Raw genomic sequence first — 24059 nt, forward strand, 5'->3', positions numbered from 1 at the left:
AGAAGCGAGACTTGAAGCCCAAAAGTTCCTAGTTCTCCCTTCAGGAATCAAGCAGAATAATTAATCCTTTTCCCCTCAAGTTAACCCTTCAAATAATAGAAGAAATTTAGCATAGCCCCAGTAAGTCATGTGTTCTGAAAGAAAAATATAGCCATTTCTTTTAACCAATTCTTACATTCTCATATCTGAGGCTTGTCATCACGATTTCAATGGGTTTGTGATCCACTAGCACTCATCACAGTTCCTTCTTGTCTTCTCATCTCATGTAATTCTTGTCCATTTCCTCCCCAGGCCTTGAGAGATACTCTACCTAATCCTTAAGAGATCAATGTCCTTCTAAAAATGTGGCATCTAGGGCAGCTGGGTGGCACAGTGGATAGAGCACTGGACCTGGAGTCAGGAGGACCTGAGTTCAAATCCGGCCTCAGACCAGACACTTGACACTTACTGTGTGACCCTGGGCAAGTCACAACCCCAACTACCTCACCAAAAAAATAAATAAATAAAAATTAAAATGTGGCACCTTCTGAAGGTGACATGCTGCCACAAAAACAGAGTGGTGAGGGAATTTAAAGAGCCCTTTCCAACTTTTCCAGTTTACCGAGATGCTCTAGGCTCCTCTCAAAGACTCTTAAGTTACAGAAAAAGTGGTGCCAAGGATTAGTAGGGGAAGTTTCTTTACTTGGGTGTTCCTCATAACAATGAAATCACAGTTCTCATTTCCTATACATATACCAGAGTAGTTTTGTTTCATACCACTCTCCTCCTGTTGAATGCCAAGTAATTTTAAAACTAAAATTTAAAACTATTTCATTTGGAGGACTTTGAGTAGCTGAAGATACTCTGGATTGATGCAGCGTAAAGTCTGAGAATTTGTGGTCCCAGACACAGGGCAGCCCAGTTGTGAAGAACCCTAACAGTATGCTGACTGTATGACAAGACCCCTGCTGCAGAATACAAACTCACTAAGCAACACAAGGCTTATTTGTAGATACCATTCTCCTGCGTGTACTGAAAAAATGTGACGTGCGTCTTCAAGTTATCTGAAAAGCCATCTACCATATAGAAAAAGAAGAAACGGGCAGAATCCACAAAGAAGTAAATTTAATTCTGGAAAAACCTGAAAACCTCCCTAATGGTTCCCTCATTGCACAAGTGGAATAAGTTCAGCAGGTGGGGCGCCACCCCTTACCTTGAGGTCTGCCCACAAAGGCTGGCAAGCCCTCTTGTAGGGGAGGTTACAGAGAAGATGCCTAGCATCGTGTGGGTTGGATCTAGTGGGCACTACAGTCCCTTCCCATCTGGAAATTCTGTGAAAACACAGACACTTCCTGGATCTACAGAATCTTCGGCCAAGGTTTGAGGCCTTCACTATGGGCAGTGCAGAGAAGAGGCAGCCTCTATCCTTTCTGGTGAAGTCCCCGCCCATCTCAGATGGGAAGAAGACTGATCCAGCAGGCCAAAGGCCTCCTTCCTTTTCTCTTTCTATTTCCAGAACATGGACAAAAGTGTTGTGTGGGTCCACCCTGCCCCTCTTTCGTGACCCCCCCCAGGAGGTCATCCATGTTTAGTGTGTCACACTTTCATCCACTTGAGTCGTCTGGGATAAGATACGGTCAGTTTGTGCCCAATGTACTCTTTTGATAACCTGAAGCCAAGGAATCCTCTCACCTTTTGGGTTTTATCCCATATCCCAACAACTCTCCACCTCTGGGCTTGCCTTCCTTCAAACGGGAGCCTGAACCCCAGGCCCGACAATAAAATGGGGCACTTTCAATTCCAGATGGTTTCCTTCTGGCCTACACAGCGAGAGCTATGGGTGTGCTGTGGGCTACCGAGGCTCTATTTAATATGGAACAGACAGAGGAGCAAAACTGTAAAGAATAAAGGGATTCTGCTCTTGGGGCAGGGAGTGAGAAAGCGAAACATCGAAAGGCCCACCCGAAACCTCACCAGGCCTCGTAACTCAAATTCAGGTGCTGAGGCATCGTGTGCGTATACTCCAGCACATGTGTGTACGCCACACACACACACATGCCTCTCTCTCCACAGAAAGCAAACACCATAGCCCCTGCATCATGTTCTCAATTGTGGAAGGGAGGGCTGTCTTCCTGAGAATTTCCTCCCCCACCAAGGTAAGGCAGCCTTGGCAGAGGGGAGAAGGAGTGCTAGTTTTGGGCCCTGGCAGATGACTTCATCTCTCAGCATCCTAGTGAATTCTGGAGGACAATAAGCTGAAGAAAAGGTGCCAACACACACGGGTAGAGAGCTTCCTCGACACACGCAGTCACAGGTCTCATCCCTATCCCCTATATCCACCAGAGCTTTAGGAATGGTACGACAGGTCAACGTGTCATCAGCAAATGGTTGCCTACCTTTATAAGCTATACGAAAGAATAAATAGGACAAAGAGAGAGAAGCATGGAAAGGTTTACGTGAACTAATACAAAGTAGGCAGTACCAGAAAAACAATGTACACAATGAAACCAACAAGAGATGGAAAAAACTACAATCAGAAAATGGCCAACACAGAATACTGCAAAATCAAGGTGACCAAGTTTGGCCCCTAAGAGGGAGAAAAAGACACCTCCTCACACCCCCTTCTTTGCAAGGGTACGGAACCATGGATAGGGAACATTGAATACAGTGTCAGACTTTTCCAACAGGTTAGTTTTAGCGAACTTTTGTCTTTTTTTTTTAAATGACAGTGGTAGGTGCAGTACAAAGAAAGGATATCAATAAACATTTGTTTAAATATATATATATATATATATATATATATATATATATATATATATATATATATATATATATATATATATATATAATGTTGGGTGTTCCTCACCACCATAGTCAGGCATCCAATTGTCATTTGACAGTGTAGGGGGAGAGGGGCATGCCAGATCACAATTCAAAGTATGAGACAGAGATGAGAGAGAAAAGAGTAATGAAGCTGAAACATTGGCAATTCACTTACACCATGAGGTCCCAGTTTCCTCATGGGTGAGATAACAAGGTCAGATTGAATTGTTACATGTCACCTTCCAACGCTGATATTCTACAGCCATTGCTACTAAGTCTATTACTATGGATTAACTTTTTAAAAGATCCATCTATGGAATATATGGGCTCAACTTAAACTGCTAACAACTAAAGGCGTCCAAAAATGGAACAGGATGCCCCACGAGGCAGGTAGTTCCTATTGCACAAGTGTTTATATGGTGGTGAGATGACCACTCATCAGAGATTGTAGAAGGCATTGATGCTTTAGTTGAGAACTGTACTGGATGAACTCCAAAGTCCTTTCCAATATTAAGAGTCTAGAATTAAAAGAGAAGGACTGGATCTCAGTGCCTTCTCTGCTAAGATCCATCAGTAGCTCCCAATGTATCGCCTGCACAGTGAAGTCCAGGCCTTCCACACATCACCCACACGGCCCTTCCAGCTCAGCTCACACTCACTCCACCTGAGCACGCTTTGCCCCAGCTCAGTTGTTCCTGCGCCCCAAACATGCCTCATGCGTTTCTGCATCCAGGACTCTGAGAATGCTGTCCATCCTGGACTAGATTTCTTCCACATTCTTCCTCTCACCTTAGGTACCACCTAACAATGCTATTCTCCAGCCTGGTAAATTCCTGTGAATCCCTATCACCTGTCAGTTTCAAACACTCACACACAGCCCCTGCCCTTCCCCTGGCCGTCCTCTCCCTCTTCACCTCAGCTCCCTGAGAGCCCTCCCTTCCATTAAGACACAGCTCAAATCCTGCCTTCTGAATAAAGCTGTTCCATGTCCTCTTCTCCCTGAAGGGCCTGATACTGACTTTGTATGTACTTAGTATAAACTTAGGTATGTTTCTCCCATACAGAAAGTAAGTTCCTTGAGAGTAGGAACCATTTCATTTTGTCTATCACCAGGACCTCCTAGGATACTGCCTGACATTGAGTAGGTGTCTAATAAATGCTTGCTGGCTGATCAATCTCTACATTTAACATCCTAACCAAACCACAAACTACTTGTGGCTTCCTCAATTTGTTGTCTGCTCCCCAGGCCTTGAATGCATACACAGTATTCACTTGTGTCCTTTAAGAATCCTCAGCTTCCTTTAAATCAGTCAGTTCTTACACTACCACTCCTTTTTCCTGATCTCCTTAGCTAGTATTCTTTTCCTCCCCAAATTCTCCAGTATTTACTTATCTGTTTATATGTTATATTTATTTATCTGTTGGTGTACTATGCCACCCATCAGGGCAGGGACTGTTCTATTTTTGTCTGTGTCCCCCAAATCTATCACTGATTGATAAATCGACTTGAATGAGGACAGAAGGCAGAAAGATGTTCAAGTGACAGCAAACACAGTGAGTAAACACTTGACAGTGGCCTATGGGAATTAGTGTGTAAGATGAGCAAAGTCCTTGGCTCCAATTAGCAGCTGCCACAGAAAGAGAGAGACTGTGCACTGCCACAGGGCTATAACTTGGTTTGCTAGCCACCAAATCCCATCCAGGGTATACCAGCACAGACACAGGGACGACAAGACGCTGAGATGAGATGCCACCTAACAGGTAGGGAGGTGGCACCACAGTGCACAGAACGCTGGGCCTGGAGTCAGGAAGACCTGAGTTCAAATCCATCCTCAGACAATTCCTAGTTGTGTGACCCTGTGTGGACCCTGGACCTCCTTTGCCTTAGTTTCAATTGTAAAATGGGGATAATAACAGGGCATATTTGACAGGGGCCTTTGAAGTCCCTTCCTGAGATAATGGAATTCTTTTTTTTAATAATTAACTTATTTTTAGTTTTCAACATTCGTTTCCGTAAGATTTTGAGTTTAAAATTTTCTCCCTCTTCCTCTCCAAGACAGCGCGCAATCTGATACAGACTCATATTAAGTCTATTTTCACATTAGTCATAATATAAAGAATTAGAACTAATGAGAGGAACCACAAGAATGAAAAAACAAAACAACAATAGAAAAGGAGAGCAAATGGGATGCTCCCATCTGCATTCAGACTCCATAGCTCTTTCTCCGGATGTGGAGAGCATTTTCCATCATGAGACTTTTGGGGATATCTTAGACCCTTGCATTGCTGAGAAGGACTAAGTCTATCAAAGTTAGTCATCGCACAATGTGGCTGTTACTGTATACAATGCTGTCCTGGTTCTGCTCACTTCATTCAGCATCAGTCCATACAAGGCTTTCCAGGTTTTTCTGAAGTCTGCCTGCTCATCATTTCTCATAGCACAATAGTATTCCATGACAATCATATACCACAACTTGTTCAGCCATTCCCCAATGGATGGGCATCCCCTCAATTTCTTATTCTTTGCCACCACAAAAAGAGCTGCTATAAATATTTTTGTACATGTGGGTCCTCTCCTTCCCTGTTTTTATTATCTCTTTGGGATACAGACCTAGAAGTGGTATTGCTGGGTCACAGCGTATGCACAATATGATAGCCCTTTGGACATAGTTCCAAATTGCTCTCCAGAATGGTTGGATCAGTTCACAGCTCCACCAACAATGCATTAGTATTCCAATTTTCCCACATCTCCAACATTTATCATCTTCCTATTCTGTCATGCTAGCCAATCTCATAGGTGTGATGTGGTACCTCAGAGTCATTTTGATTTGCACTTCTCTATCAATAGTGATTTAGTGCATTTTTTCATATGACTATAGATAGCTTTAGTTTCTTCCTCTGAAAACTACCTGTTCATATCCTTTGAACATTTATCAACTGGGGGATGACTTGTATTCTTATAAATTCAATTCTGTTTTTTATATATTTTAGAAATGAGGCCTTTATCAGAGACACCAGTTGTAAAAATTGTTTCCCAGCTTTCTGCTTCCCTTCTAATCTTGGTTGTGTTGGCTTTGTGTGTGCAAAAACTTTTCAACTTAATGTAATCAAAGTCATCCATTTTGCATTCCGTAACGTTCTCTATCTCGTTTGGTCATAAATTCTTTCCTTCTTCATAGATCTGATAGATAAACTATTCGATAATGTAATTCTTAAAGCATCCTTGGAGTCAGGACTAGCCACAAAGGACTCACATGGTTAAAATTCTGCCACCTGTGTGACTTTAGGCAATAAACTACCTCTCTCTGGTCCTTGATTTCTTCCAGTTAATTGTCACATAAAAGGGTTGAGACAAAGGATTCCCAAGGGCTCTGCCAGTTCTAGTAACTTGGTAAAGAAAAAGACCAGGGCGAAGCTGATTGTGCAGTCTACACTGTTATACATTCTCTAAAAGTAGCTTGAGGCACTCTTTTTCAGATTTTTCCCTTTTCTGGTTGGCAAACAATTGAATTGTCTTGTCTATTACTTCCAGAGCTGGAAATAGGAATTTTTCAATTAAATTAAATGCATTTGTCTATTAACTTGTGCTCCCTCTGCTGGATCTGAAATAGCAACAACAACAACAACAACAATATATATATACACACACACACACACACACACACACACACACACACACACACACACACACACACACACACACACACACACACACACACACACACACACACACATATATAGAGATATATAATAGAATCCCGAAGAATCCTTAAACAAAACTGGTGTGAAATGAGAAGGGACAAAGCGAATTCAGACCCATTTTGGGTGCTTGTTGGCAAAAGGTCCTCGTAAGAAGCTGGCTCGGTGTGACAGCATGAGACCCGAATGCCAGCCTCAGCTATTCCACTGCCAATGTGAGCCAGGCAGAGCTCGTCTCTTATCAGGCTAAGGTCTAGGGTCTCCAGTCATCTTCTAAGGATTCTACCTCTCATCTGTAACTCACCTGTCTAAAAAATGGTTTCAAGGTAGCCAAGGTCGGTCTTAGCCCTCAGCACTGTCGCCAGCCCTCTGAACTGAGGCAGACCAAGCAGGCCAGAGGTGCCCTCAGAGCCCAGCAAAGCTCTGAGCCGGCATGGGGCCTGTGGAGGCCAGTGGAAGGGAAAGGGCTGTGAGTGGATCGGAAACGGAAAGAACAAGGCTCCAAATCCTGCGTCTGCCCGCGACTCATTCTGTGGGAAGGGGCAAGCCCCTCTCTTTCTCAGAACTGCAGCTTCCTCGTCTGTCAAATGAGGCCAGCTTTCAGTCCCTAATGGAATGGTCTTTTCAACTCTTAACACCATAATTTTCTTTGTTCTCAGGTCCCTTCTATCTATGATAGTCTATGATCTAAGTGGAAATCAGTACCTCTCGCCCCGTAAGTTTATCACTGTCTCCTGGAGTGCGGCACAGCAGTCAAGTACCCTCCTTCTGACAGTTCTGCCCCAAGAGATGGACTGACCTATTTTACTAGACTACTCTCAAATTCACTGGACAAAACTCAGATAAGGTTTACCCACAAAGACCAATTATTCTACCTGCTAAGGAAAGTAAAGGAGACTTAATTTCTAACCAAAAGATTTCAGAATCACTGGGGAGAACAAAGGTGGGGGAAGTGGGTAGCAGCTTCACTAAGGACCAGTGCAATGCTATGATGGAAAAAAAACATTTTAGCTGTCTATTGTTTTTTTTTCCTTCCCCAATGCCAGGTGTGCTGAGCTAAGGCAGATAGTTAAAGAATTCTATTTTTATCTCTGAACATGTTCTACAGCAGTTCCTTGAGCTTAAAATAACCCTGAAATAAATGACTAGTTCCTAACTATTCCACAAACTGGACAACAGTTCTCATAGTTATCATACAATTCTTCACTCCAGTAGGATGAGATGAGGTGCCTAGTCATCCTCAACATCGAGGAAAAGCAGAGTGAATGGCTTCTAGAATAAACCGCCATCAGACCACAGCACCAACTTCTACTTAGCGTCCGTTCTTCACTAGCTGCCAAGATGAACATCCAGCACACACAGCCTTATTCCCGTCACCCCTGTGCTCACTGCGCTTCTGTGGCTCCTCAGGTCCACCACATTCTACATAAAGCCAAGCTCCTCAGTGGCATCCAAAGCTATCCAAGCTCTCAGACTTATCTTATTAGCCCACATCCAGGCAACCTGGAGCCCTTGGGCCTCTGCTCCTGCTATGTTCACCTTCTATGTCCAGCTTATCCCTAAAGGCCTGCATATCCACAAATGCTACCTTACCCATGAAGAATTCTCTGATCCTTCCATGGGAAACAGGCCTGTTTAAACCTTATCTAGACTTTATGTGAAACTTCTTTTAGGCCCTAATAGCCTACTCATTATTGTAGTAATAGAGAACAAATCCTCTTCTGGGGACACGGTATTTTATCTAATGTTTGCATCTCCCCCATAGTATGCACTATGGCTATAAATCAAGGCACACACTCAGAAGCATACAGACTGCCTTTGCCTCCAAAGGCAATGGAAGGATGCATGACTTTGTCATATTATTATTAACAATGACCGGAGAACAAGAATATCGCTGGTTACAATATATCACTGGTTTGATTCACGCTAAACTTGGGAGAATATTTACTATAAATGACTACAAGTCACTCTACCATTCAGCTGTCTGTCCAAATGCACCATGGGTTCCGGGGGCAGCTGCTTTGTATTCATGCTGGAAATTTAAACTCCATCCTGAGCCCTTAACAAAAAGGAGGGCTGTGTCAACACAAAGCCAAAACAACCAGTCAATTCAGTTGCTTCAGTGAAATAAGTCAATGGTTGGGGGGAAGGAGGGGAGAGGCAGCAGAGTAGGAATAGCAAGCTGTCAATCCAATAATCTGTTGCTGTGTAGACAGAACAGTGGCTGATTGAAATGGTCACTTTTCAACTGGCTATCTTTGGTGTAGACATAGTAAGTGAAAGAATACCCTCATTTAGTCTTTGCAAAATTAATTCTCCATTCTCTATATTTCTAACCTCGGCTCCCATTTCTATAGTGCAATACACTTTATGAAGCACTTTAATCATAGAAGCTAAGTTCTGTAAGGCAAATAATTCAAGTATTATTAGCCACACTTTGAAGAGTAGGAAATTCATCCAGATTCAGCTGGGCTGGTCTCGATTAATGTTTTGTGGGACAAATTCCCCTCAACTCTTTGGCTTAAACACGTGACCCTGATTATACTGATCTAATCTTTCACAAACACACAGTCTAGGAGGAAAAGACCCTGTGTGGCAACCTCCCCTGCCCATAAAAACTAATGAAGCACATTCCTAGATTTTCAGAGACAGCATGGTACAGCAGAAAGAGTACTGGCTTTGAATATGGGAATTTATTTTGCTTCACTATGCTTATTTGTGGCATAGATTTTTCACTTTTTGGGGGGGGAAGGGGAGGGAGAAAGAGAAATGCTTGATAACTGCCTTCAATTTTTTGTTTTTGGTGAAGCAATCAGGGTTAACTGACTTGCCTAGGGTCACACAGCTAGTAAGTGTCAAGTGTCTGAGGCCGCATTTGAACTCAGATCCTCCTGACTCCAAGGCTGGAGCTCTATCACTGCGCCCCATAGCTGCCCCTTAATTTTTTTTTTAAAAGGGCAGTGGCTTTGAGGTCAAATGACTTGAGTCCTGCTTTTTTGAGTTACTATCTTTGTGACCTAGCGCAAGATATTTAATTTCTCTGGGCCTCAGTTCCTCATCCTGTCCAGTAGGCATGGGGTTCTTAACCATTTTTGCGCCACTGACCCCTCTGGCAATTAGTCTGGTGAAGGCTATGGACTCCTTCTCAGAAGAATGCTTTTAAATACACAAAATAAAATACACAGGATTACAAAGGAAGTCAATTATAATGAAAGAAAGCTATAAATATACTTAAAAAAGAAAACTGATGGACCCTAAGTTAAGAAAATCATAAACTGATAAGTCAATAAACATTTATTAAGTACCTAATATGTGCCAGCACCACGGCAAGGGCTGGATATACACAAAGAAGAAAAAAAAACTACAGCCCCTGCCCTCAAGAGGCTTACAATCTAACGAGGAGACAAAATGCAAACAAATACATACAAAGCAAGCTATACACAGAATACATAGAAAATAATTAACAAAGGGAAGGCACTGCAATTAAGCCAGGGAAGTTAGGAGTCAGAGGAGAGAGAGTGTTCCAGGCATGGGGGACAGCCAGAGAAAATGCCTAGAGCCAAGAGATGGAACGTCTTCTTCATGGGAACAGCCAGGAAGCCAGGGTCACAGTGCCAGTGTTAAAGATCATTTAGTTAATTAAACTTCCTTATTTTAACAATGAGCAAATTAAGGCCAAAGCAAATACAGTAACTTGCCTAGGGTATCAAAGTGTCAGAGAGTAAGGTACAGAAAGACTGGAAAGGTAGAAGGCAGGCAGCGGGGGTCGTAAAGGGCTTTGAAAGTCAAACAGCACTTTGTATTTGCTCCTGGAGACAATAGGGAGCCACGGGGGTTTATTAAGTAGGGGGTGATATGATGAGACAGACCTGTGCTTTAGGAAAATCACATAAGTGGCAGAATGGAGGATGGACTAGAGTGGGGAGAGACTTGAGGCAGGCAGACCCACCAGCAGCTAGTGCAGGAATCCAGGAGTGAGGTGATGAGGGACTGCAGAAGGGTGGAGGCTGGGTCAACACAGAGAAGGGGGCACATTCAAAAGATATTACAGAGGTTGAAATCAACAGGCTTAGAACGGATGGGGGGGGAGGTGAGAGACAGTGAGGAATCCAGGATGGCGTCCAGGTGGTGAGCCTGAGGGACAGCAAGGAACAGCCTCTACCCCAGAAGGCCTCTTAATTTCTCGATTTATCAGCTCTTTTATCTTAAGTGCTGACAAATTTCAAACAACTGAAAGTAGAAAGTTTCTCCTATGAGGATGTTAAAGAATTTAAGTTCCACCCAACTCAGAACAATTTCATTCTTTACACTCTTTAGCACCTAGCACAGTGCCTGGCACATAGTAGGCCCTTCACACTTATTTGTTTAAGGGTGAGCTGGTAAATGCTTCAGTTGAGAAAAAGAACAGGATGCCATTTCAAGCCATACATTTTTACCATCAAAGATAAAATGATTTCCCCTTAGCTTCAAGTTTACAGCAAATATCTCCTCTAATAAATTAGCTGGGAACTGATCAATCCTAGCTCCTTTCTCCTCATCTTACTAGTTCTCTAAGCACAATACTACCATTCTGATAAAGTCTGGGGGGAACTTTGGGGGAAATATGCAAATAATAATGTGGCTTAAAACTTCTACAATCTGAGGGGCATCTATGTGGTGCAGTGGATAGAGCTCCAACCTTGGAGTCAGGAGGACCTGAGTTCAAATCCGGCCTCAGACCAAACACTTGACACTCACTAGCTGTGTGACTCTGGGCAAGTTACTTACCCCTACTGCCTCGCCAAAAACAAAACAAAACAACTTCTGCAATCTGGAAAAGTGACAAATGAGCACAAAAGGTCTACTTGACAGCACCCCTGCCCCCATGATGTTCTCCTATGCTCTGGTGCCTGCCATTAGCTCGATCTGGTCTTTCCTCCACACTGCTCTCAGGCTAGCCAAGTTCTGTCAAGCTTTCACTATCCAGGCCAAATTCCCACCTTCTACATGAAGCCTTCCTTCCTCGTTCCTCTGCAGTGATCCCTCTGTGCAGAGAGGCAGTGAGATCCCCAGAAGCCAGTGCTGAATGTGAGGCTAGCAGACCAAGGTTCAAACTCCACCTCTCTGAGCCTCTGGCCTGCGATGTGTAAAATGAAGGTAGGAGTCATTTCACTACCTGAGTCATGGGCTTCTTGTAAAAATGTGCTTGTAAACAAAATGTTATACAAATATAAGCAGAGCTGGGATGGGTCTTGATGATTACCCCAGTGATCTCAAGTGGAAAGAACACTGCATTTGGAGGTGGAGGACCTGTGTTCAAGCCTTTTTTTTTTTTCATAGTTGCTCTGTTTGCTTATTTATTACTCATGTGAACACAGGCAAATCACATAACTGTCTAGATCTCATTTTTATGTGTAAAATAAGGGGATCAGACAGGCACATGAAGGCAGTAGAATGAGTGAAGAGGTCCAGCCACTCTGGAAAGCATTCAGAAACTATGTCCCCAAAGTCACTAAATCATATATGCCCTTTGCCCCAAGGACACTACTACTAGGTCTTTATCCCTAAAGAGATCAACAAAAGAGGAAAGAGGAAAAGGACCTGTACTACAAAACTAATCCTAGCAGTTCTTTCTAGAAAGGAAATTAAGGAGGTATGCCCATCAACTGGGGAATGACTAAACAAATTATAGTATATGAATGTAATGGAACATTATTGTGTGTAAGAAATGAAATGATAAAAAGGAATGGGTTCAAAGAAATCTGGGAAGACTTGTAGGAACTGATATAGAATGAAGTAAGCAGGATAAGAACAATGCATATAATAACAACACTGTAAAAACAAAAAGTTTTCAAAGAATTAATGATTCTGATCAATGCAACGACAAATTCCAATCTCCAAGGCATGCTGATGAGGCAGGTTTCCCACTCAACACAGAGACAAGACACTCACAATGCAGAGTGAGACACACATTTTTGGACCAATGGGAGAATCTGTTTTGCTTGCCTATGCATATTTGTTTCAAAGATTTGGGTTTTTTCTTTCTTTTTTTAATAAGGAAGGAAATAGGAAGGAGAGAAAGTAAAAGTTTAAAAAACAGTTGGACTGGATGATATCTAAGATCTCTTCTAGCTCTAAGTCTTATGATACTATAAAAATCTGCATTTTTCAAAAGTTGTAGCTCAAAAATGGGGAATTGGTTACACAAGGCTATGCAGTGGCTTAGTGGCAAAGTCAGGATCAAGATCTAGGCCTCCTCACTCCTCAGTCTATTTTCCTAACACATCAAACAGATTCTCAATTGTTAGTTACCTTTTCATAATCAGATTCGGTTGTCTCTTCAAGTATACTGTAAGCTCCTTGAGCACACAGACAATCATCTTACAGTTAGTCAATAAACACTGAGCAAGCACTGGCCTACGTGCCAGATGCTGTACTAAGTGCTATGGAATTTACACATGGAAGCAGATCAGGACACCATGATGGACAGAGAAGATCCTTCAGTCTATTCGACATCCTGGTTTTACTAATGAGCAAAATTAAGCCCCAAGCAAACCCAGTAACTTGTCCAAGGGCAGGCAGGGAAGAAAAGCAGCAGAATGGGTGCATGTATGAACTCAGGTACTCAGGCTCCCAGGGCTTCATCCCTTTGACCACTCCACACCTTGCAGTGTGCAGCACAGAGAGGGACTCACTAAATATTTGCTGGTGATTATTGATGGAAACAAAGGCTCCTGCTCTTTATACTGCTTTCCTGTCCAGTTAAAAATCCCCCAACAATTCCTCTTCCCAGGAGCTGGCTCTACATCTGCTACTCCTGCTGGAGTCTTGCTTTTTCAGCGCAGTGTTACCCTTAGTCAGAATTCTTAGTACTACCAAACCTGAACAGGTCTGCTCCCAGCAGGAAGAGAATTAGACTTTGCTTATCTTTGCAATGTGATGACAGAGGAGCTCATCTTTCAAAGCAACATCTTCCAAGGCAGGAAGAGACAACGATTTCATCTTTTACTCAGTCTCCAAAGGACCCCCTTAAACTGACTTCTGGTACACTATTGCTCCTGGAAGAGGTTATCGTTTTTATTTGGCTTGAGAAGAAGGTCCACATAACGAAAGAGAAAGGAGGGAGGGAGCAGATCACTTCTGACGTACTGTCAGTCCTCTGACAGAAGTGTTAGTTACAGTGAGGATCCTGCTATTTTCTGCCATACTTACTCAGCTCCCTGGGAATGTGCTTTTAAGAGCATTGCTTTTAGCAAGCAGCATACTTGTGGTTACAGAGGCAGAAACGATCCTAATTCGTTAGACAGTCCTATTCTAGGGCCATTCCTTCCACCAGTCAGAAGACTGCTGGGGGGGTTCAGATGAGCTACTCTGACGATTCTCTGGATGAGGAAAATGAAATTTCTCAATACATTTAGATTCCAGCATCACTGTACAAAAGTAGCTTTGACAAAACAGAGGTGACTACAGCAGGTAAGGCCACTTACAGTCACAAATTAGAATTACAGAAGCATCAAACAGCAGAACAAAAGAAGAAAAGCCTTGGGCATTAGCTTAGTCCAACCCACTCATTTTACCAAAGGAAAAACGAAGGCCAAGCAGCAACACAAGCCGATCAAAAGGGGTCTCAGAATCAGGAAGACCTGGGTTCAAGACCCACCCCAAACTTACCACTGTACCTGGCACACGATCAGTGCCTAATGCTGACCTCTGGCACATCTGGCCGTGTATGTGGCCCTGAGAAAGCAACTTCATCTTAGGACTCCAGCAACTCTCTAAAACTATGGAGTTGCAAAATGGGGCCTCAGTGGTAGCAGCTTTCACCATGAGGTTGCACCCTAACGACATCTCCCAGGTAGCCAGAAAACTAAAATAAATAAGACATCTAAGGTCCAGAGAGAGGGAATCATTTGGCAAACTTCTCCCAGCCTATTGGTGGTATCATTGAGCCGACAGGAAGAAGGGTTGTTTTCAACAGGCCTAGTCATACTATCAACCAATCAACATTTATAAAGCACCAGCTGTGTGTCAGGCACTGGGCTAAGTGCCAGGTATATTAAGAGGCAAAAGACAGTCCTGCCATCAAGAAGCTTATAATCTAATGGAGTTTTAAGACAATATGCAAGATACAAACTAGCTAAATACAAGCCACTTACAAGAGAAGAAGAAAATAACTAACAGAGGGAAGGCACTGGAATTAAGAGGGGTTAAAAACGGAAGGCTTCTGGTAGAAGGTGGGATTTTAGCTGAGACTTAAAGGAAGGTAGGGAGAGAGCTCTATGCCCAGAGCTGAGAGATGGAGGGTCCTGTTCAAGAAACAGCCAGGAGGCCAGTGTCCCTGGACTGAAGAGTAAGGGAGTAAGGTGCAGGAAACTAGAAAGGGAGGAGAGGCAGGTTATGAAGGGCTCTGAATGCCAAACTGAGCATTGTGCATTTGATTCCTGCAGCTCTCCAATCAGAAAGCCACAGGAACTGAGGGGCCCAAGGAGTGCTGAGGACCCAAACTGAAACAATCTCCAGGATGGTGAGCTTCTTCCCTTGGGGGAGATGTGATGCTCATGGAGTTGAGACCAAAGCAAAGGAGCAGTGGGACATGATGCTGAAAGGACATTAGAGCACAGACCATCCAAGACAGAGGAGATTTGGAATATAGACTCTCTGTGGCTGCAGCTGCACCGTCACTCTGATCAGGCATCCCAACGAGCTTTCACCAGGAAGTGGAGCCCAACAGCGTCTGGCCTGCTTTGTGAGACAGACAAGTCATACCGAGCAAAGCAGCTCCTGACCGGTGGCTTAGCGGCTCTGACGCTCATGTGCCTGGCCTCTGGGTGTTCAGGGCACAGGTATGAGGCAGAAACAATTTATGAGTTTGGGATTCTGAATAAAACAGTTACTTAACAAGAGGAAAGCAGTCAGAATGCTCTTTCTAAAGCTACATATCTAGAAATGTGATCACACACACACACACACACACACACACACACACACAAGATGAGTGACCAGACCCTCTGAATTAGCTGTCCTTTATGGTTAATCCAAAGCCAATGAAAAGGAGCTTCAAAAATCTCCACCGCTTTACACAAAGCTCTAAATAGGAAGTGTTCAATGATGTAGAACAAAATTAACCTGTGGCAAAAATCTTCCACTGACCAACCAAGAGGTGCTGATGGCACATTTTGTGCTTCAGGCACAGGCTCGGTTAGAGTTCAGCTGAGGCCTCATCTATCTCCAAAAGTCTAGGATTCCACATTGCTTCAGATATGTTACACGCTGTCATTCATACCAGCTTAAGGCAGAAGACTGTGCTCTGCTCTGCTCACAGGCTCTGCCTGCTTTCAAGCCCGTCTCAAGCCCCTATGCAGACTATCTCGCGATTTCAACATCCCAGGCTTTATTTAGGGAGCCTTCTAGCTCCCACCCTTTGTGTTCTACATTTTAGGATCCACTTCCAGCTCATGTATGAGAAAAACAGAAAGGAAGGGCTCTGAAGGCCAAACAGTATTTTGTATTTGATCTTGGAGGTGACAGGGAGCCACTGAAGTTTCTCGAAGAGGAAGGTTTGTTTATTGACTAGGTCGTGATCAGACCTGTGCTTTAGGAAAACCACTTTAGTAGCTGAATGGAAGATGCAATGGAGTGGGGAGAGACTTGAGGCACGCTGACCCACCAGCAACTACTGCAATAGTCCAGGAATAAGATGATGAGGGCCTAGACCAGGGTAGGGGCAATGACAGAGGAGAGAGGGAGACATGTTCAAGAGACATTACAAAGGAGAAATCAACAGGCGATGGCTGTAATTGGATATGGGGTGTGGGTGAGAAAAGGTGAGGCACCCAGGAGGACTCCTGGGTTGTGAGCCTGAGGGACTGGGAGGATGGTATTGCCATCTACAGTAAGGGAAGGTAGGAGGGGGAAGGGTTTAGGAGAAAGATAACGAGTTCCATCGTGGACATACTGAGTTGAAGATGTCTACTGGAGATCCAATTTAAGATGTCTGTAAGGCAGTTGGAGGACACTGAAGGTTAGCAGAGTTTGAAGCAGGATAGGAAGATTTAGTAAACATGGAAATTAAATCCACAGCAGCAGATGAGATCTCCAAGTAAAGTCATATAGTGGAAGAAAAGAAGAGGGCCCAGGGCTCTAGGATTTATCAAATGAACAAATATTCAACCCATAAATTTTACCCTACTGAGCTTCTGTTCCCTAGGCATAATCATTCCATTTCATTCCAACAAACCTGTGCATGGCAGTCCAGTGATAGGTTTGAGGAAGATACCGAGTTCAGATAAGAAATGGTTCTTGGCCTTCAGGGAACTTATACTCATTCAATTACTGTTGACCAAAGTAAAAAGTTTTGTTCTAGGCAACATGATTCAACATGATTTGGCCCCCCACCTCACTCCCACCAAAGAGGAACACGTTACCTTGGTGTTCCTTCGGAGACTACGCAGAATGTTTCGCCTCCTTGGGTCTTCATCTGTTTCATAAGGGATCACAGAATTGTCCCCTTTGTATCCCTGGGAGGCCTGGTCCTCCTCTTTTTTCCGGATGGGCCCTAGCTCATCGTCACTCCCCACACTGAAGCTGGTCCGGTAGCTGGCAAAGCGCCCGAGGCGCGTGCACCGGGTCCTGTACAACACAGGTTTGCTCACCATAGACATTTTGCGCCCTCGCTCCAAAGAGCTGGTGTCCATTTCACTGTCAGAGCCATTGGCACTCCCATTGGACTGGGCTTTGTTGATGTTTCGGATGGTGATGATTTTGCCTTGGGTGCTATCATGTGGCACAGAGTAGATATTTTCCTCCTCGTTCCGTGGCTTGACCACGGCGTCCATCGGCTCTGCGTAATCTGAAGGGTCAAACCCATCGGCAGGGAGCCAGCTGCTAGAAGACACTGACTTCCTCTGGGCATCCTTGTGCCCTTGGTCCAAATAAGACAAATCCCCTTTTGTTTCGAAATGGACAGGAGGCTTTGGTTTCACTGGGGGAGGTACTTTGTTGTTCAGCTTGCTCTCGATGCTCATGAAGAAAGATAGACCGTCATTCCCCTCCAGCTCCACGGAAAGCTTAGAGTGATCTTTGGACAAAGAAGGCAAGGACGCGTCTTCTCGGAAGAGGCCATAGGATGGGGGCTCGATGTCTTCTTCAGAGTCAGGAAGGTTAGAGTTGCAGAGAGGGGAGCCGGCACGGGGGGAGTTAAAGACCTCCTCGGTGTTACTACAGGCCTCGGCAACGTTATCATACATATGGGTAGCCTCAATGATGTTCTTCTTCTCGACCACGTCTTTGAAGAATGGATGAAAGAGCTCTAGTTTATGCTGAGGCTGGCTACAAGGGATGTTTGTGAACCTTCCGTCAATTTCTTGAGCTATCTCCTCTCCTTCAGTCAACTGTTCCCGGCTTAAGTCATTGTCCAGAACATCGGTTGTGCAGTCAGTGAGAGCTACAAGCTGAATGGGAATGATGTCCTGCACTTCACAAAGAAAGGCACGTAACATAGCCAAGGAGGCCTTCCGTTTGGCTGAATAAAAAACTATGTACCCATGAACCAATCGGCTTTTCCTAATGCTAAATGAGGAATGATATGAAAGAATCGATAATTCGATGCGCTTTTTGTGGGGTCCTAGTATTGGTAATTCAAGTAAAACTGAGTTGTTGCTGCCGCCCTGAGAAGGCTTACATGTTTGGGACTGGAGAACGGGAAAAAGAATGTCATCTGTATTAAATGGATCTCCACACATCAGACACATTACAATCCGCAGATCAATGTCAGCCAGATCTTTGATGCTAGCAGTTGAACTGACAAGATTTAAGTTACGCTTGGAGTCCAAAAGTCCTTTTAAAACTTGACTAATTTGTTTCTCATTGATGTTGCGCCCATAACCAATGCCAGCAGAAGCTGGATCCAGAAAGACACACTGCAGCTTGCTGGCAATCTGCTGGCCTTGCTGGATTAAGCTATGCAGCGTTTCACCACTAGTGTCTCCTCGCTTGTTCACTAAGATTAGTGTCAGGGGAAGATGAACCAAATGATTGTCCCTGCGGCCAAGCGTTGACTCTCTACTTTTTTCAATACTTTCTACAACATAAGAGAGAGACTCCTTTGAATTGTAAAGGCAGAGACAACCATGGGGCTGAAAGGTTGGCGTCTGGAAAGAATTTACAGGAAGTCGGACATTACCTTCTATCGGCCTCAGAGAAAGTTCATACATTTTGCCATCTATCACATACTTGTCATCATTTGTACAAAGAGCTCGGATTTCATTCGCCAATTCTCTAGCAAGACCATCCTTGCCAAGAATAACCAGGTTGATCCGATCTATGTTGGGGTCAGAAAGTGAGTTTTTTTGATTGCGATCAGGTCTGATGAACCGAGAACTAACCAAGTGTTCAATTTTGGAGTCTACACACATGGGGCAGCTGGGACAAGTCTCCTTGGTTGGGTGGTACACAAAATGAATGTGCTTTAAAATGAGAGCATCCCGTTCTGCCTGTAGCTTTTGCAATGCTTTAAATCTCTGCTCTTCCCCCAATACATCCTGAATGACACCCATCTTTTCCTTACTAGGTTTAGCATCAAGTTCTAGTTCATAGAACAACTCAGAATATTCTAGGAGTAGTTCCTGAAATTCTTCCTTAGCTTTGTCTATAATCTGTTTTTGGTGTTTGCTGTAGATATCCATATATACAGATTCTTCCAGCCACAGGTAAAAGTCTTCATTCATGATAAAACTACGAGCCTCTTCCCAAGGCTTCCCAGGAGTTATGAAAGGAGACGTCTCTAGGTTTTCTTTGAAAGCCCTTCGCATCTCAGCTCTTTTCCTCTCATTCCTCAGCTTCTCTAAATGGGCCTCATACAGCTGCTCAGCAGGTAGAGTCTCCATTAGATCAAAAGGTATCCGTTCATTTTCCATATTATCAATGTGGCTGGTGGTATCCCAAGGTGTTTCTTCAAGCACAACAAACCACTTTAGGAATTCTGGCTTGGTTTCCAATAGTTTTTCTGCTTTGATACAGCTCAAGTGGTCAATCTCGTCAAGGTTGGGGATGAGAGCTTCAAAAGCCAGCGGGAGAGCTGCGAGGTACAGCTTCCTGCGCCGTTCGATGTGCTCATGCTTGAGGCGGTGGGTATGCTGCAGGAAGAGCTTCTTGGCTTTCTGCGTGCCCTCGAGGTAGACGTAGTCCTGGTACTCGGGGGAAGACTGCATCTTCCGGCTGACGCCCGGCCAATTCTCATTGTGGCTCTTGACGATGCGGCTCACCAGCCACTCGTACTTGTCTTTTGCAGTTGCTATCTGTTGGCTCTGCTGCTTTAGAGCCTCAAAGTAAGGGATGATTTTCATCTTCCCCCGACTTTTATCAATGAGCTGCACTAAAGTGCTAAAAGCCAGGTCCACATTCACATTAGATCGAGCTGAAGTCTCCACAACCTGGAGATTCTTTTTGCTTAAGGCAAAAGTATGTGCATCTCGAATGTACCGCTCCACTCCCTCGTCACACTTTGTCAGAACCACCACTATAGGCTTTTTTGTCTTGGCGAGTTGATTGTAAAGGTTTGAAACAAACTTGAGCTGATCATCAAAGTTCCTGTTCATGCCCCTGCTCACATCGATGCAGAGAAGAAAGCCATCAATCAGTAGCTTTCCTTCTGGCATTTGTTTCTGTTCAAAGTCCTGTTCCAGCCCCAGCTGGTCAGTGCAAAAATACATGAGCTTCTCCGCTGACGCAAGCTTGGTAGCTGCAGCTCTCTTGATGTAAGGCTGCAGGGCGGTGCTCCGGTGAGGCTGGAAAGTCTGGTCATCAATAAATTCAGTCTGCTCCACAATGTGAATCTTACATTCCACACAGTCCTCCAGGGAGCGCCCCACTTCTCCCCAGTACAAGAAGTGGTCATTGTTGACAACTCTCCCACCAAAGTCACTGGTGCTGAGGACAGAGGTATGGTCCAAGTGAAATTCATCAGCACTGGGGCGAACAAAACGATTGCACAGGCAAGACTTCCCAATGCCGCACTGTCCCTTCTCCTTCTCTGTCCCCGACAATCCCACCACACTGATATTGTAGGTGGGAATGCGGACATCTTGCTTCCTTGCCATCATCATTGTCGACACATCCTGCCAAAGTCAACCACTTCCGAGATGATTCGTGTCTTCCAGTGTCCCATACGACTTCCCCACTGGTCAAGGGAAGGGCAGTCGTTACCAATGCAGGCAAACTGCCCAAGCAGGAGAAGAAACTGTTCTCATAGTGCTTCTGTACCAGCAAAAGTTTCTCATCACTCAACAGCCAGCACTTCCCTGTAGGACAAAAAACAAACACACAGTCAGCATTATAATGCTGGAATCAAAGTACAGTTATCAAATGACAATAATTACGAATGACTCCTAGTCTTGAAAAGGGCCCCAATATTTACTATTTTGAGAACTGTAACTTTAATTTCTTTACAAAATAAGAGCGCTTCTTTTGTAAGAATAAGTGATAGGGACACATGTGCTTTGGCTGCTAATGACCAATGATCTTCTTATCATCTATACTGCACCTTATTTAGACGTTCTGCCCTGGTTAAGATGACAGCATCTCAAGTACTACGACCAGTTCTAGAGATCACATTCTTAGGATGAACACTGATAACCTGGGGTGGTTCCACAGAAATGCAACAAAGATGTGGAAGGGCCTCAAAATCATGTCAATGAGAGCTGGTTGAAAGAACTTATGGCTACATAACCAAGACAAGGGAAGACAAAGAGGAAGATGACTGCTGTCTTCAAATGCTTGTCCTTATATTTGTGTCCCCAGCATCTGACATAATGTCTTGCTCAGAGCAGCACAATGTCTGTTTAACTGAACTATGAGTGTTCATAAAAAGGACTGGCTTGACTCTGCTTATGATTAAAAGAATTCAAAGCTGAAAGAGATAAAAGAAATAGTCTAGTCCTTACATCCACAAACACTTTTAAAAAACATTCTGATAACTGTATTTCAGTATAACTCATAATTCTTTGTGGTTTTTTTTTAAATGTACTTAAATAGTCTGCGGAGTCCATAGACTTCATCAGACTGCCCAAGAGGTTCATGATCCCCTAAAAAAGGTTAAGAAGCCCTCCTTTAGTCCAATCCCCTTATTTTATTTTACATTGGAAAAAGTCAAGGCCCAGACAAAAATGAAGTGCCTTGCCCAAGGTCAGACAAGTAGAAACAAAACTAAAATGTGAGTCTCTATTTGGACTCTATATCTAGTAGTCTGTTCTGTTGCCATGCTAATTCTTCTGCATATCAGAAGGTAGTATTAAAGTCAACAGATGAAAAACGGGGATGCAGATTTTACTAGTAGTGTTCATATAAAAACTGCATGACTACTTGTCAAGGGGGCTGCAGGAGCTAGATTGGGGGCTTTAAAGTTCATCCAATTCAAAGTTTATAATTCAAGGATTGGAGAAAAATCAACAGTTGACTATTAACATGGCCAAATTCACTATCTCTGGAAATTACTATGGTGAACAAATTTTTAAATAAACAAACCTTACAAATTATCTTTCAAATGAAGTTTACATCTTATAAAAGCCCAGCATTCTTACAATTTTGTATCGATGGGAATGTAGGAAATGCCTTGCTGAAGAGACCAAATGGTCTATCCAATTTAATTATCTTGTCTGGGGACAGCCTGAGATCATTGCTATCCACACTAAGCAATGCCATCAGAGACGCTGCTCCCCAAAAGGTCACGAAGGGCAACTCTGTACAGAAATATAACTTAGCTAGACAACGGCTAGAAAGAAGTCGTTAAACTAGTCAAGAGGGAGAGATCACTGGATGCAAGTAATCACCTCATTATGACCTAACGCAGCATTAGGAGGATTCTTGCCTCAGCAGGAAGAAATGGAACATGGAAAAGAGGTAAAAAATTTGGTCCCTTCCTTCATGTTAAATGGAAAATAAGCAAGAAATGTGTGTGAGCACTGGAAGTACATTTTTTAAAATCCACTTAAAAATTTTAAAATGGCAAATGGGCTAAAACTAAGTACACCAACATATAATTAGGCAGCCAAGAACGCTAAAACAATCTTCAGCTACACGATTCGCAGGAATGTCTAGAATAAAGGAGGTGATCATTCCACTGTCTGGCCCTGGTCAGATATCATCAACATCATTACTCATTTATATGATACTTCATAGTTTTGCAAAATCCACAGTTCACATTTTTATAGAAGCTTACAGCTTACAAAGTGTTCTCTTTATGACTCTTCTGTAGGTAATACAAACAACAGCACGCCCCTTTTACAGATAAGGAAGCTGAGGCTCAAAAAGTGACTTGTCATTGATCACATGAATAGGGGCCCAACCTATAACCCTGTGCTCTAATCACGACGCTATGTCCTCTCTTACAGCTAGAATTTATCTAATTAGCGCTGGGGACAGGAGTGGGGCAACACAACCATTTGGAATATGTTCAGAGAAAATCAACCAGGTGAGGAAACTCAAATCAACAAAACAAGAGAGTGAGTAGAAAGAACAGTGTTCAGCCTTGAGAAAAGAGGCGTGATGGGGAGAACACCCTGCTGGATACAGGATGGCTATCTTATCTACAGAGGTATAAGGCTAAAAAGGCCCCTTTGCAGGCTGCAGGAAAAGAGGCACACTGATGCTGTACTGGTGGGCTATGAACATTTCATTCCCATTCTGGTTTTCTTTTCTTTTTTTTTTTTTAAATTAATTTATTTTGATTTATCAACTATTACTTCTATATGCTTTTGAGTTTAAATTTTTTCTCCCCCTTCCTTCCCACCTCCCTCCCCAAGACAGTGCACAATCTGATATAGGTGCTATAGATAGATAGATAGATAGATAGATAGATAGATAGATAGATATAGATATAGATATAGATACAGATATAGATATAGATATCTCCATTCTGGAAAGTAATTTGGAACTAGGCCACAAAAGTCACTAAACCATACATAACCCTTGACTCAGTTATGGTACCACTAGGAAGCCTCTACCCTAAAGACTAAAGAAAGAGGGGAAAAAAAAAGAGGGCCCAGATGTACAAAAATATTTATAACAGCTTTTTGTGGTGGCAAAGAACTGAAAATTAAGGGAGTATCCCCTTCAATTGGGTAACAGATAAACAAACTATGGTCTATGAATGTAATGGAATACTACTGTGCTATAAGAAATGATGACAGAAATAGTTTAAGAGAAGCCTGGAAAGACCTATATGAACTGATGCAGAGTGAAGTGAGCAGAACTAGGAAAACAATTTATACTGTGACACAGTAAAAATGAAAATCGTGAAAGACTTAGGAAGTCTGCTAAATGCAATGATCAAGCATGATAACAGAGGACTGATAATGAAGAATGCTATCCACACCTCCTCACAGAGAGGTGATGGACTCGGTGCAAAAGGAGACAAATATTTGTGGACACAGCTAACATGGTAATTTGTTTTGCTTATCTATGCATATCTGGCAGAAGAGTTTTGTTTCTATTTTTACTTTTCCCAATAGGGGAAGGAGGTGGGAGAAAAAAATAAATGCTGGATAACTTAAAATAATTTTTTTTAATTAAAAAAGAAAAGAAGA

The 24059-nt window shown here is 43.3% G+C and overlaps 1 protein-coding gene across 2 annotated transcripts in view; it reads right to left on the minus strand.

Annotated features, from left to right (window-relative positions):
* Nucleotides 1-24059, minus strand: part of ARHGAP35 (Rho GTPase activating protein 35) — a 148388-nt gene that overhangs the window by 60655 nt on the left and 63674 nt on the right. For both annotated transcript variants that reach the window (XM_020978443.2, XM_078145843.1), the window contains exon 2: nucleotides 16905-20777. In XM_020978443.2, coding sequence (XP_020834102.1) covers nucleotides 16905-20582 — 3678 coding nt within the window. In that variant the 5' untranslated portion in view covers nucleotides 20583-20777. The remainder of the gene's footprint in view (nucleotides 1-16904; nucleotides 20778-24059) is intronic.

Source organism: Phascolarctos cinereus, unplaced genomic scaffold (assembly GCF_003287225.1).
Source record: "Phascolarctos cinereus isolate Bilbo 61053 unplaced genomic scaffold, phaCin_HiC Scaffold_726;HRSCAF=1367, whole genome shotgun sequence".
NCBI lineage: Eukaryota > Metazoa > Chordata > Mammalia > Diprotodontia > Phascolarctidae > Phascolarctos > Phascolarctos cinereus.